The sequence below is a fragment of the Corapipo altera genome, unplaced genomic scaffold (genome assembly GCF_003945725.1).
Source record: "Corapipo altera isolate COAL_440 unplaced genomic scaffold, ASM394572v1 95, whole genome shotgun sequence".
Classification (NCBI taxonomy): domain Eukaryota; kingdom Metazoa; phylum Chordata; class Aves; order Passeriformes; family Pipridae; genus Corapipo; species Corapipo altera.
Window position 1 is genome coordinate 713650 of NW_020884947.1, and position 21116 is coordinate 734765.

At 38.6% G+C, this 21116-nt stretch overlaps 1 protein-coding gene across 8 annotated transcripts in view; it reads right to left on the reverse strand.

Moving 5' to 3' along the window:
- CTBP1 (C-terminal binding protein 1) overlaps positions 1–21116 on the reverse strand; it is a 238594-nt gene that overhangs the window by 9825 nt on the left and 207653 nt on the right. For all 8 annotated transcript variants that reach the window (XM_027662644.1, XM_027662640.1, XM_027662643.1 and 5 more), the window contains 5 exons: positions 16649–16793; positions 12523–12729; positions 6574–6788; positions 2618–2748; positions 355–482 (listed from right to left, as the gene is read on the reverse strand). In XM_027662644.1, the coding sequence (XP_027518445.1) occupies positions 355–482; positions 2618–2748; positions 6574–6788; positions 12523–12729; positions 16649–16793 (826 nt within the window). The remainder of the gene's footprint in view (positions 1–354; positions 483–2617; positions 2749–6573; positions 6789–12522; positions 12730–16648; positions 16794–21116) is intronic.

Genomic DNA, 21116 nt, shown 5'->3' on the forward strand with positions numbered 1-21116 from the left:
AGGAAAAGCTAAGAAAGACACCAGCAATACCAGGATGCCTTGCAGCCAATACTTACATGCAACAAAGAAGAAAGGCAGCAGATTTTTCACATTTAAATACATTTCTCTTATATGAAAAAACCACTTATTTTGAAGTGCCTGCCTTCCTTTGTAATTGCAAAGAACTTCCAAAACAACCTGTTCCAGTTCTGAGAACAGACTTAGTGGGGGCATTTGTTCATTTTTGTGTTCCAAATGCTAGAAAAGGCAAACAAAACCTAAGGCTGATTCTTTTCAGCATCTTCCAAGACTGAAGAAAAAAAGGTTTGTTAAGAAGAACGAGGCAGGGAAGGAGCCAACAAGGTGAGTGAATACCTGTGATCGCCCTTCGGATCTCTCGTGCTGCTTCCTCCCGCATCTCAATTGAGGCTTGTTCACTATACCAGGCTGCATGTGGGGTACAGATCAGGTTTGGTGCATCCTTCAAGGGGCCCTGACTAAAGCTAAATGAAGATTTAAAACAAGATCAAATGACAAAAAATATTGGGGGAGGAGGGAGAGGAAAGGGCGGGGGGGGGGAATCCAGATGGATTTGTACACAGACAGATTAATTTTTACAACAGAAAAGAATTGCATTTCTATTCTTCGGTGGGTTTAATTCTGACAGTTAATTTAATACACTACTTATGGTATAAATAAGCAACAATCACCTTTTATAGACTCAAAGGGTAGAACCTAAGTATAGCAGCAACATTAGCTTCTGTCCAATGCACTTATTGTAACTGCAGCCACTGCCACTCCAGTTCTGGGGCAGAAATGCATAAAGCAAAACCCAAATTAAATCAGGATGCCATTCCATTTGTCCAGTTCATCACAATTTTACTTTTACTGCATTAGTCAAGAAAGCTCTGTTCTTTCAGTCAATGTGACGTTCAGTCATTTAAATAAAAAAATCTTACAGTTATTTCCAAATCAGAAGTGTGACCATCAGCACACAAGTTCTTTTGATAATTCAGTTGTTATTTTTCCATTATTTCTAACTAATTTTTTTCTTTCCCGTTCCTTTATAGAAACGCCACAGAAAGAAGGAAATTTACTTTTCAGATTGATTTTCAGGGAAGGCAATGAATCTGTGTAAAAGTGTTATCACAGATACAGAGTAAAGAAACTGAAAATAATGGAAACTTGCTCCTCCTATTTATTTCCAGCTTTAATAATCTTGCAGTCAACTGTAACAACGGGAGAACAAATACTTTAAGACAAAAGCGTGCTTTCAGAGTTGGTCATAATTCAAAAAAGAGATAGATTTCATCTGCAGTTCAATAAACATCAAAATATCTGGCAAAACTCTTGAATAAAGAGTTGCATGCTGCGATCAGATAGACATGCAGCACTGAAGCCAAAGGAAATTGTGGCTGTAATCCTGCAACTGAATCTCTGCAGATGGCATCTCCATGCAGTAAATGGGGCTTCCTAGAGGTGCAACGGGCTGCTCGTGCAGATCCGAGAGCGGAATCGGGAAGAATGTATGGAGCTGGAAGTCCCTTGAGCTGCTAAGACTCTGGCTTTGCACAGCACTGCTGCATTGTAATGACTACATTTAGGAGTAAATGAACGCAGAGTATGCATAAATAAAATTAAATATTTGTGATGTGGCACTGTGCCTCAGTAGATAGAAAAATTCTGACTAAAGGGACACTCTTCTAATTTTTCAAAGCTACTATTCCCCAGCCCCAAGCTGGTATGAGAGATACTGTCCTCTCTCCAGTCTTTACAACCTGCCCTGTGTATCTGTTTCTCTTCAAAAACTTTTGTGGATTGTTCCAGCTAAAATTAACATTTCTCCCTGTCTAGACTGAAAAAGGCTTGTCACACACAAGGACTAAGGTACAGCAGCCTATTCTCAAGGACATATGAATAGGCTCATTTCTGATTAGGAGGGCAGATATCACAGTGCCAGTGCCACTTAGGGGAGTGGTACATTTCTGCCTTAAAACACTGGACTTCTGAGTCATTCAGAAAGTCAGGCTTGTGCTATCAGCCCTGCTACTGACAGCAGAGTTACTACTCCCCTGAATAAAGGGTAAAGCAAAACACAACCTGCACTCTGACAGCCTTCCTTAACTTTTTTTTTTGCGACCTATTACATTTATGGTTTTCCTGCAGAGGCAATCTGGACAAATATATGTCTTTTCCTTCAGAGAGGTGTCATAAAGCAGTTATTTCTCACACCACATCTCAACTCTTTGCCTTTGAAAAACTCTTTTCAGACATCAATATTAGTTGCCTCCAGAGCTGCATCAATGACAAAGGTGCACTCCCCTCAAAGCCACGGCCAAAGGCATGCCCAGGATTTGAACCAAAGCCCCTGTTGCTTCTACTAAATAAACCCACTGATTTTTTTTTTTAAAGGAATTAAATCTTGGATGTGGCTTTTTTCACTTCTGACCACATACACAAGCTCCATCTACATTTGCATTAGTCCAGTGCTGCACAGAGTCATGTTGCTTTGCTAAGGAGTCTTTAGCTACCAAATGAACGGAAAACTCAGTTTACTTGTTGCTGTTGATTGTATCATGCACTAAGACTTAAAAATAAGAAAGTGAACGAAATAAAAAGAAAAGAAAAGGAAAAGCACCTGAATGGTTCTGACTCATGTACATCTAAGGCTGCCCCTCGTATCCTTCCTTCCTTCAGGGCCTGTGCAAGTGCTTTTTCGTCTACTAACCCACCTCGAGCTGTGTTGACCAGGAAAGCCCCTTGTCTCATCTAGGGAAAGTTAAAAACAAGAATGATGAAATAAAAATAAATGAAATAAAATCGTTGTGGCATTATTTTTTACTCAAAAGAAGCATCCATTACAACAAAGGCTATTCAGCTGGTTTAAACTGTAACACAGTTGTCTTCCCTTTCCATTGGAAAGTACCACAAAATGTGATGCTTCTAACATAAAATGCTATTTCACAGCACTTAATAACCTTTTGTTTCTTGTAAGTAGTGCCTTTTAATAGAAGCGTTGTTTCAGATATTGTGCAGTAACATGATCAAAAGATACAACTGTGCATATGAAAGTGACAGATCATTTTATGCCTTTTTCTTTCACTGTGAAATTGCATGAGACAGAAACTACAGCACATTCTTAAACAAATTCATACTTTGTGGCTTTCAACTTTCACACAAATAAAAGCCTACATGATTTTTTCAGAAAAATCAATGCTTTTGGATTTTCAAACACTTTTCCCTTTAGTTGCCAAAACACAGTAGATGTATGTATTATTTATTTTTGTTACTTCAGCTTCCTCCTCCCCTGTGAGACTTTTCAAATAAAGGCCTAAAGAATACTTCTATTATTCAATTAAAAGGCATGAAAATGAATTTGGTTGAGAACGCTGTGTGCCCAGGAGAGAAGCTGTGCTGTGCATTGTGCAGATTAGCATTGTAGATGACACTGCTTGGGGAGAACTACAAGAATTTACACCACAATATATCCACAACTTGAAAACAAAGTGGCAGCTTAAATAAGAGATGGTACAGAAAAAAACATAAACTACTACATCCTGCTTCCAGCCACCCTAATACTTCATCTTTTACCAGATGTCTCAAACACTTCAGTGCATGAAGGTAAAGGGTATGAAGAGCAGGAACCATGGTGAAGATGAATTATAAAAATCTCATTTTGTACTGACTCCGTCTATCACCAAACGAATAAGAAAACCCCAACATTTTGACACCGACTTGAAATCTACACATCAAACTAAACCTTATGTAAATGGATCCTAACGCTGAAAGACTGATTCAAAATGCCAAATTCATGAACAACAAGAAGGTTTGGATGACAGTCAGCTATGAGGATTTTTTCTTGTTTTTACGAGATCGTAGGGAGTATAACATACATATGCTTGCAGTATTTTATAAGGAAAAAACCCACCATATTTTACTGGCCAACTCTCTAGGTGTACTGTGGCCCTGCCTCTCTCCATTTGCAGATTCCTGGGACAACAGAGAACCATCCATTGGTGTGTACAGCAAAACCAAACTCCACTTACAGGAGCAGAACTAAAGAATGCTTCTCTCAGTTTTACGTAATTAACTTGGGAATTAGGACAGTAAAGAAACGAGGGCAAGATCTTAAGTTGGTCTATTAACAACATGACATTCCTTTATGGAAATTACCACTGCATTTCCAATACTTGGATCAGCTGTGAGAATTATTATTAAAACAAGCACAGGTGGGCTCAAAGAGACAATCACACCTGCTGTGTCATATCAGCTCCTGGGAGCTCATATACCCTCCCCATCTCTGTGCAAAGGGGTAACTTGAGTTTAAAGTACAGCTTGGTGAATTTATATGCCCTCTGAAGGACTTGAACATTTTCACTGAAGTGAGCCTAGATAAAATCTTCTGTCCAGTCTGTCCAACAACCTTGCTTCAGTTTTCATTTCAGGGCTATTTACAAAACTCTAAAACTAGTACTAAGACAAGTTCAAATCAAACAGAACACGGCTGCACAAATGCCTTCTAGTGGGAATGAATTAAGTGACTCATGATAAACTGCCAGGGTGGATGCAGCTGGAGATGATCCTTAACAATGGGTGGAAGCTTGAAAGAGCTTCACAGCTAGAACTGCTGACAGCTGTTAAATTTACCTGCACAGCTGCTTTAAAATTTATTGTGTTTTAACTGCAGTGTCTTCTTCTCAAATCTGTAACACTAAAAGATGACCTCAGCTTCTCTTAAGAGCACCTGATTATCACAGGTTCAATGAAACTTCTGTGAGCTACTCTGGGAGTACAAGGACAAGCAGGATGGCTAGGCAGAATGCTGACTAATTCAAGAGAAAAGCTACTGAAAGACTGACACCAAATATTCAAACACATTTAAGGTTATGTAATTTCACATTCTGAACAAAATTCAGGGTTAGACTTCAGTGAAATGAGATGCACCACACTTCTCTGTATGTTGCTTAAAAATTGGTTATTACATGAACATGCAATATGGGACAGAAGTGGCATGCAATGCTCTCTAGAAGTTTTAGGCCAATTCTGTCTGCCTAAATCATGATCAGGAGACACAAACTAAGTATTCAGAGGTGTCACAATTTTATGGTTTTCACATCAGCTTTTACTGTACAGACTGCTTCACCCAAACTCTTATACAAAGCAAACACTGTCTTCTAACATTTTAATCCTTGCTTTGATCATGAAAGGAAACAAATGGCAGGATAGATGTTTGCAATATACTTTCCAGTGCAGATTTTATTATAGGCATTTCATTTCAGACGGTATTACTCAGTTTTAACATGCTTCTCTTTGTTTGTTTCTCTGAATAATGCACTAAGCCTTCTCCAAAGCTTGACACATTTATCCACCTCCACTCAAAAACTTCCTGTGATAAACTGGCCCTAGTTTCATATCTGCTGTATAATGAGTGACCACTGCTCAGTGGTCCCACTGAATTCAGTGTGATTCTGTTTGGGTCCAGATGTCTGCTTGCAAAGACATCTAACCATGTAATAACCACTGCATGTACACAGGCACACAACAAAAGGAAATGTTCCAGGCAGGGTGACAGAGCTCTGTTCTCTTAGAGGTTTCATTTTAAGCTTCTTAATTTTTTCGAGTTTTAAATCCCAAATCCTGATTTTATGTTGGGATGGATTTGCAAAATCCTTCAACTCTCAAATCAAGAAGTGTGTTATACTGTCCATTTTCTGCCATGATCCTACGTGACTGTGGAACATGTTCAGTAAGTATTTCAGTTCTAAAGTTCAGGAGTAGTGGGTGCAAACTATTTCTCAGAAGACAAGCAATGATTTTACTTCAAAAGAGTGCTACTGTCATTGTTACCAATACATACAACACTCTCAGAAACAGCAAAATCAACTATTCTATCTTAGGGTTTCTTCCCTGAACACTGTCTCCATTCTTACATCTCAGATCATATTTCTTGCTGTCACCTACACTGAGGTCAGAGTCAGAAGCCAAACATTTAATGAAAAAACTTACTATCAAATTAGTTCAATAACAGAGCACTTACTGGATCCAGATTTCGAAATTATTTTAATATTACCTAAAACTTTGGGGAGGGGATAGTACTAATTCCAAGAAACATTATTTTTCCCAATAACACAATGCTGTAAATGAGCTCCATCCATGAAGTGCTCTGCGAGCATCGGGACTGAGCACAGGGGGGAGCCATTTAGTCACAATCCTTCAATTGCATCGAAAGAACTCAAACTGAGAAACAAAAGTGAAAGGCAGAATTGCTACCTGAAAATACACATGTAAAGGAAGTAGCTACTCCACGACATAGGAAAAGTACTTTTACATCAAGGCCACTTTATTAAATCTGAACGACATTAAGAAGAGCAAATTATTTCCGCAAATGCAATGTTACCGAGCCAAAAAGACAGTAAAGGCAACAATACGTATGCCACCAGCTATTTCCTAATCAACTATAAACCTGTATGATTACAAAAGCAGCAAAAGGGAAAGAAATTTCTTTCAAATGAGAATCTACCTATTTACATAAATAAACTCTACACAGAGTTGGCAACCAGCACCGGTGTGGAGGGCGCCCACAGAGATTATTACCTGCTTTATGGTGAAGTCATTAATAAGATGATGATTGTGTTCATTCAAGTTGCAGTGCAGGGTAACACAGTCACTGTGGAACAGCAGGTCCTGCAAAGTGCTCACCCGCTGCAGTCCCAGAGCACGCTCCATGCCATCCGAGAGGTATGGGTCATAGAAAATCACACTGAAGCCAAAGGCTTTGGCACGTAGTGCTACTGCTTGCCCAACACGCCCTAGAACAAGACAAACACGCAATGAGAACAGATGTGGAGCAGCTGGTGTGAGGTAGTCTCCTCCTTCCTAATGGGAATGCTTGTATCAAACTATAACGCTTTGTACAGCAAGTGGAAGAGCAGAAAACAGAGGCAGCCCCCACCCCACTCAAAATCATCACTAAGATCAGAAATGATACATCTGGACTGTTTCACACTGCCTTGTTTGAAACAAAGCAGGAGGTTTGCACCTTTTGTAACCAGATATCTGAAATGCCAGAAGATGTCACGTAATCTGCAATAATCTGTGTAATACAAGGTTTGCCTGCTGGGCCTGTTTATGGCAAAACACCACTGCCTGTGAACACATCCTGCCAAGGACTTAGTCTAACCCATGTCAAACCAGCTGGCTTTAATAAAAAGCTATAAAATTAATCCACAAAAATGGATGCAATGAAAGATAATTTGTTTAATCTGAAGCGCAATCATTCTCAATGCATGAAATCGCCTTTCTAAACTAGTATTTTCTTTCACTTTGAGCAACACCCTTCCAGCATTGAAATGCCTACGAGAATCCTGTCATTGAAGGCTTTAAAATAAATTTTATTCAGCTACCTAAATGATAAATAAACACCATTCATCATATGGCACTAGTTAAGAAGAGTGCTGCCTCACTGAGTATTCACATTGACCTTTGCCTTTCTGTTCCACTTTCCTTACTGCCACATTTCAAGACTTGTGCCCAAAACTGCTGTATGGGCATGACTCCATGCCACATGTATCAGGGGCTGTGTTATTTCCCTTTGACACATTACCAGTAAAACACAGAGAAAAAAAACTGAGTGAGTACACCTGATGAGTTACAGGTATTTTGAAGAGCGAGAACTAACACACTTTTCAAGTTAGAAGGCTACACACTAAATACTCACATTAGAGTATTACAAATGTTGGATAAAGATGTTTCAAAAGCCTCACTTGACAAAGCATAATAATAATGTCTCATTTGAAAAAAAATAAAACACCCAAAAAAGTCAACAAGTTTTCTTTTGTAACATCTGAGTTTGTTCAAAAAAGCATCAAATTAACCCAGGGAAATCCCATCTCTTCCCAATTGTGCTTGAAGGGATTTCCCTCTGCTTTTCAGTTTCTCTTTGAATAAACTTGAGAAGCCATAGGAAGAAAGGTTTTTTGTTGATCATTTAACCTGAACACAGCGATTCTGCAGTGCTTAGTGACAGATGTGCTTGGAATATTAAACAGTATGTCAACCTGATAGGGGCTGTTTGCTTTTCTTTGGGGACAGCAAGTTAAAATACTCCTCAAAATCTTTTATTTCAGTACTTGCATGCACGTCATTTATTTGCTTTCCAAGCTGTTTTTGTAAATTTGAAATAGAAAATTTTCAGCACAAACACTGTATTATTTTCAAATTTTGGCATGTTAACAGCTCAAGAAATCAGTCACACAACTGTAAACACTCTTTATTTTTTTTTTAACAAAGCAAATAGCTGTTACTCCAGCTCCATTCATTTTCACATGCAACATTCTGTCATCTGCTCTTTCTTACACTCTTTACAACACTAATACCTGAGGGGATTCATGACAGTGAAATCTCTCACAACAGACTCTCCAGTAAAAGCCACACTCCCCATTCACTGCAACCAGGCCAATAACCCAAAACCTTCTTCAATGGGCACAGAAGTTTCCTTCTGAAACACTTGGGAATCATGCCTGTACTTCTAACGAGAATTGTCCTATTACAATCATTTTATGGGATAAAGCTCTTCTGCAACTGACAATTCATATTTAGTCTCAGTCATTACACACACACACAGAGATGGACACACATAATTCGCCAATTCCTCTCTAAACTAAAATCCAAACACCACAAAACCTATAATGCTTTCTAACCTTTCCAAAAAAAAGTTGTAAAGTAGAAGACTCTCCTGGACATGAGGGGTAGCTCAAAACCTACCTCAGCAGCTCACAAGCAATACATCACACAAATCATCCCACCTTTGGGACAACTCTATGTTAAGAGCATATAGAATAGTTATGAATGTGCATGGCTGCTTCCAGGGAAGGCAAAATCTTAACTTCAAAACATTGAGCGAATTTCTTGTTCTGTGGTGTGAGAAGAATGTAGAAAATGCACGTTGCGTATGATTGCAAAAAAAAGCAGAAAGCAACAAAAGCCTATTTTAGAAATTAAAGGTTTATATAAAGTTCTAGCAAGGTCCATGCATCATTTCAAAAGAGAGACTCAAAAACACTCGAGTCTCCTATTACATCCATTCACTCCCCCACAAGTCTCACAAGTTCCCCCAAGTGTCCCAATTTGTAGGTGTCTCTGACCTTGACTCTGCCAACGACTTGAATGTGACAGTACAGCAGCTGCAGTTGTCAGTGACCCTGCTCAGCCCTTGGGCAATGAACACTCCTCCTATGCTGGTACTACAAAGTTTTATAGAACAACCTTGATACCATGGAAACATTGATGACCTGCCTGAAGGCTTCTGTGGAAAGGAAAAGTGCTTTCACTTAGCAGCTCTTCCCTGCCATAGAGAATATGGCTATTTTTTCCCTGCTTCTTGGAGAACTGTGCAATGTGGATGGTAATACCACCCAACTCTTAAGCCTTATTGTCTTATAATGCAGGTTAGTAATTAGGCCAATATCTAGGAAGGACTGTGGGACTGCTGAGAAAATACAGCACATCAGGAAAGACAAACTGAGCGATGAGATTCACTATGATGTGGGGACAAACTTGGAAGAATTTCACCTTTCTCGAGTGAGGAAATGCATTAGCTATTAGTCATCAGCATTTGTCACTGCGAAGGAAAAGGGAAGGGAGTGTGACTTCACTGCTATAAAATTATTATTAGAGCAGAACCAGGTCCACCTATCCATTCAATTACTTACATGCTGCTGATCATAAATATTCTTTCTTCAAAAAAAAAATCCTATGTCTAAATATAAAGTGGAAAGGTAGCTTTTTTTCTTTTAAATGCAGGGCTTACTAACAACACTTGTGATTGCATCACTTCAAATATAGGACACTGGATAGTAATAAAGATTAAAAGTGACAAAGACAGCTGTTTAATGGTGTGATATTATTATATATGTAATGCTCAAAGAATCCCACACTTCACAAAACCAGAAAGAAACACAGGCTGTGCCCTAAGGAGCTCAGGGTCTAACAAAACATCACAACAATGGGATCCAACAGGCACCTGAAGGAGGCATTAGGCTGTTGAGTCTCTGCTTATCTTCAAGCTCAATACAAGAAGAGAATGAGAGATGGGGTTAACTTTAAAGGAAGAGTACAGAGTAATAGGATTAAGGAGGATAGACTAAGTGTCAAAGCAGGAATATGCATGAGAGAAGGCAAAGAAAAGAGAGTGGGTGATGGAAAGAAGGCAAGTGAGTCACGAAACTTGGCTAGACCAGTGGATAAGTGAGAAGCTGAAACTTTGGAGAGAATGACATAGTCATTCCCTAGCACAGAGATAGGCAAGAGCTAGGGTGTTTCTCTTTGGCAGAACAAGAGAAAAGCCCAGAAACAGATGCAAAGAAGGCCTGGAGCTAGCTGTTGCAGCAGCAAAGTGACAAATTTAAACAACCCACTGCTAAAGAGACCACAAGTTTTGGACAAGAATAGAGAAACACAGCTGTGGTTGAGAGAAGATGATCTCAGACACACGTTAACAAGAAAGGACAGAAACTGCGACACTACACAGAACTACAGAAAAGGACTTGGTAACAGATGATGAGAACTGTTTATTTTGTGTGTAATAGATTCATTTCACAGCATCTGAGTGGATCATCACTTCTGACACTGACATGTTAAAATAATAAAATAATAAACTGAGGCGAAACACCAGACATGGGAAGAGGCCATTAGTAAAGCAACACAACCTAAGGACAACAGTCTTTTGAAGTCTTTTCGTTGTAAATACATGTTTTAGTCTGAAACTAGAGACAAGTAGCCTCTTGCAGGGATCTGTACTAGAAAAGGGAGTACCTCACAGCCTAAGTGTCTGAAGTGCTCACACAGAAACTCTAGTACAGCCACCAGTAGCACAGTCTACATTTTAACTCTTCATTAACACACAGGAGTTTGTTAGAATAGCTCAGAATCAAAGTGTTGTGCTTAGTCGCATCCATGCACAAGAAGGAAGAGTGGAAGTTTCCAAAAGTGACTTTACAGCTTAATTTTCCTTGAAATTGTGAATATTCTATTGTAGGAAAAGATATAGGAACAACAAAAGACTAGAGACAATGACGGGTTAATAACTGCAACAGATGTGTGCCTTTAAAATCAGATTTTGCTGGGTTTTTTTTAACATACCATGCACGTGGGAGGTTTGCTTTTTAAAACTAAAACCAAAACCTAGCATTCTATAAAGCTTTATGCACATATTGGCAAGGTGATTATCCATTTGTTTCTCTATACTTTTCAGTCATTCACAACAAAAGCAACACATCACATTCACTTAAAGAAGTCAACAATGAATGACTTTTTCTAATCTCAAGTCTAAATTTGTTCAGTGGAAAAAAAAAAATCCAATTACAACAGGACAGATATTTCCAGCATATATGCATGTGAGATACACAGTATGTGAGCCAAAAGCTTAAGTTCCAAAAGCTAGGTACGCATTTCCATTTTGGAAACACTGCAGGCAACTGTCTATTACTTATGTACAGATGCTGTGACTGTGAGTGCAATAATCATTGTGTGTTTAAATGAGATGCATAATTACATGAGAATAGATTTGAGAAAGCAACTTCATGACTAACTTCTTGAAAGTCATATTTTAAAGGCAATTCTTTGATTGTGAAGATGGTTTTGGTGTATTGCACGCTCAATTAAATGAGCACTATGTAATGCCAGGCTATTTTCAGCTTCCGAAAGTAAGAGTTCGTGGCTTGAGTTACTTGACAGCAGTGTGTAACTGGAACAGTCATTTAAGTATGATGCTTTGTTGGCAAAATCATATTATTAATTCCTGTGGATGAATAGCACAGCAATTGCATCCACAGTGTATCAGATCTGTGTTAAGACTGAATAATTTTTATATAGAAACTGACTTCCTTGTTTTTCTTCTCTACTTCTGTAACAGACAGTAATTAATTCATCTCAAGCAAGCCTGTCCATCTGTTGGATGCTGAAACACATTTAGGGCCACTCAGAGAGGTAAGTAGGTGATTTTATTAGGCCTGGAAATATTTCAAACTTTCTTGCATCTATTTTTCCTCTCATTAGAGCTGAAATGCAATTTCAGATGCAGCTCAACCAAATGCACAAACTAACTGCTCTGCAGGCTGTTACTGCAGAGAAGACTTTTCAGTTACGTAAAAAACAGTAAAAGAATAGAAGGCCAAACAGAACCAGATATGACAATGGATAAGGAATAAAACATATACATGGGACACTGGGTTGAAGTAGCAGGATCCTTGCCCTGGAAAAGGGAAGTGATGATGTCTCCTCTTACAACCAGTGGGCCTGACACCAGGCAACATGGTAACAGAAAGATGTATAGAAACTCAAAAGAACTGAGAGAATATCAGCAACAAAATCAGTTTTCTGAGGAAAACGATTATGTCTAAAGGGAAAACATCTGAAATTTATAAACAACAGGAAAGAAGAGGGATTATACACAATGTGTGACACAGAGTGGATGAAAGGGTCCCATTTTTATAGCTCAAATCTTTCTAAGTGAAGAGTATTAAACCACCTGCCAAGACAACATACCTAATCCAATAATGCCCAGGGTCTCCCCTCTGATCCTGGCAGCTCCAGAGGCCACTTCCCGAATCTGTTCAACGCTCTGTACTCTCGTGCCTTCCCGCAGAGCCTGGTGGAGCCAGGTGGTTCTCCTGTACAGGTTTAGAATGTGGCACATGGTAGAATCTGCCGTTTCTTCTACGGAGGCGGCTGGCACGTTACACACTGCAATCCCTGCAAACAGTGGGGGAGAGCACACCAGTTGCCAAACATTCTTACTTTTTTCCCATTTCACAGCAGTTCAGGAGTATGACGTTTAAAACTACAGGTATTTCAACATGTCTTGCACAAATACTAAGTTTCTGACCATAAAAGCAGACAGAATACCTGAGGTAATAGTTGATAAATACGTGCTAACTCATTTTTCTGCTTTTTTAACTACTACTGTGTTTTTATTTATTGCAAACTAAGGCAAATAGTAAACAGACCACTGAAGCCACAAAAGGAGACCACTGAAGACATCAAAGATAGTTTAGAACCTCAGTCTTGGTAAGCGTTTTACATTTCCACTGAGCTTGGTGTTCTGAATAGCAGAGAGAAATCTGCCTTGCTTTCAATAGTGTGGTTAATGATGATTGTTTAGGTTTAATTGTGACTTGGCTTTTTCCTACTGAGCAGATAGGCTCCCAAAAGCCATCTATGCAAGTTACAAAAAGGATAAAATAATTTATAATGACAACAACTCTTAGAAAGCCCTCACAGGATGACTACGACTAATTCCAAATCATGTATGGGTAATCATGACACAGGGAGGGACAATCTGTTATGTGTTGCACATGGGTTTGTAGAATTACAACAAACAGAATCCCAGTCCTTTCCTGGTCCCTCAGATTAAAGAGAGAACCCACCTAATTGTCAACAGGGAAATTGAAAATCTGCTTCTGCATGGCATGCCAAATTAAGTCCATGTTGCTAATAACTCTAAAGTTACTGGTTGAAACAGGTTTAAAATCAAGCAGCTGAAAGAGTGTTACAGATTTCCACAGAAAACTGGAAGGTGGATTGATTCAAGACTCACAATAAGCCTTTTTTACTTCAAAAAACCCAGATGAGGCAACAAGTGATTGTAATTGCATCCAAGTTACCCCATTCTGCTTTTTACCTTCTAGTACTCAATACACAGCAGTTAAGCAAAATGTTTGCTTGGAAAAATTTGTGTCCTTTTTGACTTGTCTCTCTTCGTCTATGTACTGCATGTTCTCTCTCTAATCATCAGCTCCCACAAATGTTTGTCTCTCAGTTCTGCTGACTGAGACAACAAATAGCACACAGTATAATTTCACGGTGGAGAAAAAAAAAAAGTGTTTTGTATCCTAAAAACACCCTGTTTTCACTGTTTGGGTTTTTAACATAACTAAATATTCAGTAAGTGCTCAGCTAATGCCAGCGTATCTTATGAAGCAAGGAAGAAGAAACATTCTCTTCAATAATAGCAATAACAATAATATAATAAGCTCATACCGTATTTATCTACATTTTACATTCAAATGTCTTTACTCTGCTGCCCATAACTTATTTTACAGCTTTCTCTACATCGATAAAAACCAACACAAGGAACCTGTAGAACTATTTTCTTTCCTCTTCTGTGGAGATGATCATGTTTGCTGAGTCACTGCTCTTAAACTTACAAAAAGATATACCAGCATCACATGCTGGAATATTAATCCTGGCATCCTGCAATCATCAGTGGTAGCAGGAAACTCACACTTTTTAAAAATGGGGAAAAAAGCTGGGGGAAAGGTAAAAGACTGAAAAATAACATCCCTCTAAGTACATCATAATAAACAGCTGCATTTGTTTATCCAAAAAGCCTTTTTCTTAGAAGCAAAAATTCAGGGTTTAGATGGCAAAGTAAATTTAATAAGTGTGTCTCCTAACAGCTGGCATCAACCAAATAACACTTTAAAAGGAGCTTAAGGAGTTATATTATGTATTTGGGAAGAGAAATAACATACCTTTCTCCCTAACAGGTTTCCTCAGGAAACTGAGGGAACAAAAGTCAGGTAATTTCTCTCCTGAACTGCAGGGACTTCTTTTTCCAAATTTTTCCCCAACTTTAAAACCAGGGTTTTTTTGAAAGGTAGAGAGACATAGTCAATCACAAAAATCAGCAAGAGTGAGTTGAGGAGATGAAGAGACATCTCACACAGTACACTCTCATCTCATATCCATCTATCTATGCTCCCTTCCCTTTCTCCTTTTCTTGCTGTTTTCAGTGATTTTGTACACAGATTTGATACCGGAAAATGCAGGAGTCACCAGGCATTACCTTCACTCCCACTTCACCTGAATTCAGCTACACCCACAACTTCTACAGATTTTCTAGTCAACAATTATTGAAGTGAAGAAAAAGCAGATTTTATCCAAGAAACACATTTTCATGCTTTTTAAGATAAAACTGGTAATATAAAAATAACGCTTCATAGGAAAAGCTGGTAACAAGCCCATGTGTCAGCTGTGTGAAAAATAACTCAAGAAGTTACTGTGTAAATTCAGGATTATGTCAGATCTCTGGTCTAACTCTACGCTACATTTCAAAAGTGAACCAAAGCTTTTTATAAACAGCAGTTTACTCTCCCATTACCTCCTTGAGATGTGTATTATGTGCACTGTTTCAACAAATGGAAATTTGTCCCAGTAGTGCTTAGTATTTCATTGCAGCCATTTCACCCAAACTATTAAAATCAGAGATTTTAATTTCACTCTGTAATCCTTCCAGCATTTACTGCCTATTGACGGAGTGGACAATCCTATTTTGTAAATACTGGGATGCACAAATAAGTTGGATCCTAACTGTATAAATCAGTCTAATCACAGCACAGGACCTGAATGATAGGGAATGTGGCCATTTAGCATTGCATATGAATGAGAATTTCCCAAATCTGCTGTACTCTGGCTTGAAGAACTATGTGGCTGCATTTAAGTTATGAGATTGGGTTACAATCCAGCAGAGAGACTTGCAGAAGAAACAGACAACAAACCTGCAAAGATCTTCCTCTTATCAGGAATTCTCTCCACAAATCAGACCCCTGAAGTTCTCCACTTTCTCCACTCCTGACTGGCCAGAACCTTTGATCTGTACTTAGGTTTTGGCTTTTGATCTGGGATTTTACCCTAGGCCAATCTCTACAGAGACAGATGTTTTCTGGGTCTCAACACGTGCCTGACTGGGGTACTACTTACAACAGGCAGAACACAGCCCTGCACACTCTCAGACCTGACCTGCTCTTTATAAACTCAACAAGGAGTGGCTGGGTTGTCTCTGCTGTGCAAACTACACTGCCATCAAAACAGGTCAGTATTTTACTATCATTAGCCGATAAACAGACCACGCTACAGCTCCCCACTACACCAGTGGGGTTATTGCTAGGACTGTGTACTGCTACAACTGATTCTAAGATCTTCCCAGAGTATAATGGGAAACATACTTGGTCACCTCAATCTTGGCAAAAACCTGAAGAAAATCTTTACTCCAAGTGGTAGGTTTACCTGTAGACTACAGGTAAGAGATAGTTTAACCTAAAGTAAGAAAAGCACAAATCAGACTGTTGCTTTTGTTACAGTGAAACATTAAGCACCATCTCTTTTCACAGTTGTAGTAGCTGAATTTATTCTAAAGCAGCAACAACTGATTCTCCTCTAAAATCGGTATTTCTATTTTATGGAGTGGTTTAGTACTAAATCTCATGCATCATAAATAAGTCTCAGACAGTTGATAACGATCTCATTTTTTATTCAACCAGAAGGAGTATGCCACAGTGATGGAATTATATTTTGTAATTGGATTACAGCAGTAGTACTTAAAATATACAACTGGGGTGAAAAAGAAAGAGATGAAAAATTATGGCCTTACTCCTTGGGTTTATAAAGAGCAGGCAGATTGTCATCCTGTCACAAAGCTGTTAATATTATCACTTAATTAACTAATGCTAGTATTTCCATAATGAGTTTTAAACAGTCTGATGAGAAAATTATACAGCTTACATATGATGCTGGTATAAAACATACAGAAAACATTAATGCAAAGATTTAGATGCTATCAGGTTTCTGGAGGCAAGTGTAAGATGAGAAATAAAGTCTGTAACTGTCATACCTAAATCTCCAGCAGATTTGATGTCAATATTATCAAAACCACTGCCAATTCGGACAATTATTCGAAGTGCTTTAAATTTCTCCAGGTCTTCTCGAGTTAAAGTGATAGTGTGATACATCAGTGCACCCACTGCTTCATTTAGTACCTATAAATAAAACAAGAAAAAATACTTATTTCATTTTTTTTCTTTCATAGCTTAATCACATATACATAGTTTCAGATATAAAAAGACTGTAAAAACATTAAATCCAGTTTTGTTCTGTTTGTTAAAGGTTATTTCTCCAAATATGTTTCAGACTCTTGGTAAGTCTTTTTCATCTGATGTCTCCTTTCTAGCACAATGGCATCAGCTTTGGAAGAACTAAGTGACCTGTATTCTGCTCTTATTAACTGGGAAAACTCTTCTCATTCCACAGGATATGCTCTGCAATACCAGGCCTTACATACAAGTGCCACTGGACTGCATCTGCACACTCAGATGAAGCACAACACGGGAGTGAACACTCCCTGCAAACAGTGAGTAAGTATTTTATGCTCAGGTAGCTGACCTTCAGCTCTGAATGGAGTTATGGAGCAGTATCTCTTTACCACACACACACAGAGGGGCTACGGGCATTCACTGAGCTATTAAACCACTTGATACCTGAATAGAAAACATTCAGTGATCATTATGAACCCCTTCCTCAACAGAGACTGAAATCTGTCAAATCATACATAAGAACAAAAGTGTTTGCCCCTCAGTTTACTGATACTGCAACCAAGCTCTCACTGAAGGAAAAGCGGATGTCATATGAATTGGTAATAACTGACATACCAAAGCTGACATTATCCAGAAAAAAATCCAAAACCTCTGAGAAATAAGAAATTGCAACAAAGCCAAAATGTTGCAGAGAGACCACCAAAAAAGCAAAACCAAAGGATATTCAGACCCTGTCACATTAAGTTAAGTTAGAGGGCATCCAACCTACTCAAGAGCACTTAAGAGGAAGGGGTGTGGAGAAGGGGATGGGAGCCCAGCAGTTTCAACTGTTTTCACTGCATCCCACACAGCTGATTCGAGTTTATTTTTCACAAAGCAGAGAATATTTTCCTCTTTATATGCAAACTGTAGGACTTCTCTTCTTCAAAACACCTCCCTGTGCTTTTACCTTCAATGCATGAGCTAATATCCTACTCATTCTACGAGACACAAAATATGTACAAATCATTTCAGTAGCTTAGCCAGCTGTAATGACTTCAAGAGATTCCTACGACACACTTCACATGAAAGTTCTGCAGAGGCTCTAAATTTTCTTATTGGATAGACTTTTAGGTGTGGTACATGTACAGATTCTGTCATCTGAATTATTTCTGCTCATATGACCACTTCCTAGTGTACTGTAAGGTCAGCAACAATAATCAACATACATACTTTGAAAAAAAATATTGCAGCAAAACACAGTCTTGCACTCAGAGGATTACAACTGCTGGAACTCAAGATCTGCAGCAGTAATGTTTGAAATTAAAATCTACAAAGAAAAAAATTTTAAAGAAATACCAAACTCCATAAAAATGAAAGAAAAGCACTTCTTACTGAATACTTCACAAAATTATTTATGCTATTTCAACATGTGTTTCTGGACTGGGAAACTCAGTTCTAAGTCAGATAAAGGCCAGAATCCTCTGAGTAGAATTTGCATTTACTAGTTAAAATAAGAACTGCAAAAAAAATCACAAATTACACATCCTTAAAGAATGCAGCTACAACATAATTCAAAGACCAGCTGTAGGCTCTGATCTTATGAAATGATTACACACACAGAGAACTCCTTGATTTTAATGGTACAGCTAAGTCCTTTGCAGATTACATCTATCAGTCCCCAATCAAAAAGACTGCAGTCATCAGGACACATTACCTTGAGCTGTTACAGAAGGTTAATAAAAACCTAAAACAGTTTATTGCATCTCCAGTGACATTACAGTTGGCATGGACCAAGCCAAAGGTCATGTCTGAGGCAGCCTGCACAAGATAAAGTCCCTCTTAGAACCTGAATGCCCACCTAAAATGCCCTTAGGTTATTTTTGGTCCAACCAGAGCCTAAAAAAAGTTGTTCAAAAATCTCCCAGTTTCAGTGATAGAGAAATTTCTTCAACCTCAGTTGCAGCACCTGTTACTACTTCAAGCCTCAAGGTCCTCAATATTCATGATATCCTGGTTGCCTCCAATGAGCCAGGTCCTCTATTCTGTGTTGAATCACACATATTTTCTCCTGCCCCTCCAAGGTTGCTCTGGATGGCTGTGCTGCAACATCCTCTGTGTAGTTGTAAGATAAACAAAACCTGAAGAAGCTCAGAACTTTTGAGGACACCCCTAAGGCTCTTGTGACAGCCACACCCTCCTCTCCCAGACTGGAAAAGGCCAATGGTGTGTGTGTTTTGTGGGTATAGAGCTGCCACTGCTTTAAGGACTGCATTAATCAGGGGCTAAAAAACAGCTGAAGCAGCTCAGACATTTATGTTTTAAAATCAGAGTGTTTCATTGGGGAAGCAGCTTTTCACTTCATACTCATACATATTTTATTAACTCGGCCAGTCAAGACCATCATTTGGACTCTAAGAGCACCAGTCTGGACCCATCACACCACATTTTTGGGACTGTCTAGGTTATGGCTTGGCACTAGGAGGAGATAGAAAAGTATTGGAAAGCTTGGGAATGTGTTCAATAAAAGGAAAAATATTTCCTTGTTATGGCTTAATGCTGGCACTTTCCATTTCCACAGGCAGTTATTTACCCATCATATGAGATACGGAACAAACAGATGCAAATGACAAATCCTTTAGAATTTCTTTTTGGTGACTGAGCCTCTCCTACAATTACGGACTAGTTAGCAAGGAAATCCACTGCAGCAAATATAATACTCTGCAAGTGTGTATTGCATCACATTAATTTGATAATTTAATTATGTTCCAGCTTTTTGCAACCGGCAAAAATGCTGAAAAGGCAGAAAATAATACCAGAAAATTTGAAGTTAGAAACAATCAGATTGGTGAATGTTAATAATGCCACTTAGAGATTAAAACAATAGCGAAAGTTTCTGTATTTTGGAATTATTTGCATAAATTATATTCTCAGTCATTACATACATTAAATGCACACAAGGAATTCTGACAAGCTCGGCAATATATAAAAACAAAACTTGGCCTAAACCTGAATATAACACACAAAACTTAAATCCAGCAGAAATGTCAACAGTTACAGAAAATTAAATTATCTTTAGAAAAAATAACTGTATAGGGGTAATTTACTGATAATTTAACAGAAGAACTCCCAGTGGTGAATGGATGAGAGAAACAGGGACTATATGTGAGTTTTTTCATTCATTTTCTGTAACAAACTTGATGGAAATAACTTTTACCAAGTTCTAGTACAATTTTATTACAAAGACATCAGCTCGTGTCACTTTGAGTGAGATAACAAACAATCCAGGCAAAAATTCCAGATCAGCCCAAGTACGTGGCAGTCAGACAACACTCTCATGATCCCTCACAAGGAAATGCAATGGGCAAAACCTGACAGAGAACAAGCAGAGTCAGCTGTGCTCCTCCAACAGCCACTCCTGCTTTTATCACACTGCAACTGTGCTCTTTGGGAAGACAAGATCAGAGACAAAAGCTGAAACACAGGACACGAGTTACTTTTGTAACCAAATAATTCCATAGGTGATCTGCCCCATTTCTGTGTCTTCTGACTTCCTTCCAGGTAAAGCTACAGCTGGTTGAAGGCCCCTTCCACACCCTCTTCCATGAGGTGACAGCCTCTCCAATCTCAATGGCTTGGACAGGTCTTTCTGCTGTTCTTCAACCCCAAAATGACTACTCTGCTTTCACAATATGCCAGGTCCCCAAGGCTCTTAGGGAACAGATGACACTGCAGCAGGGGACATTTCTATCTCCAAGAATTTAACAAATCCTGAGTACTGATTACCAAAGGCTGAAATCCTTTTTAAACATATTTCTATCTAATTTTTTCCACCTTCTTTCAGCACCAGACTGTTCTAGCCATCATGCAAAACAGCACATAGTCACCACTGCAACACATGTGCCTCATTATTTGGGGAAGAACTCTTATCATCTTGTTTACTTTTACAAAAAAAGGTAACATTGTAACATGGTAAGAATCAAATAGCAAGGCCTCTTTCTTTGAGTATCTAAAAACATTTCTAGATTTGACTATGAGAGACAGATCTCAGAAGCTTGTGGATCAAACCTAGAGCACAGAAACTAACAGTACATAAAATGCCAAAGTACTTCAACACAGAGACAGAAAATATCTATAAATTACATACTGACTATGACAAGGTATCATAATTGTAAAAACCAACTTCTAGAAAGATCATCACTAGAAAGTGCTATATTTCATCTGGTTCTAGAAACTACAGGGTATTGCATTTCTTGGAGTTTGATGTGTCATCTCCAAAAAAAATACGTT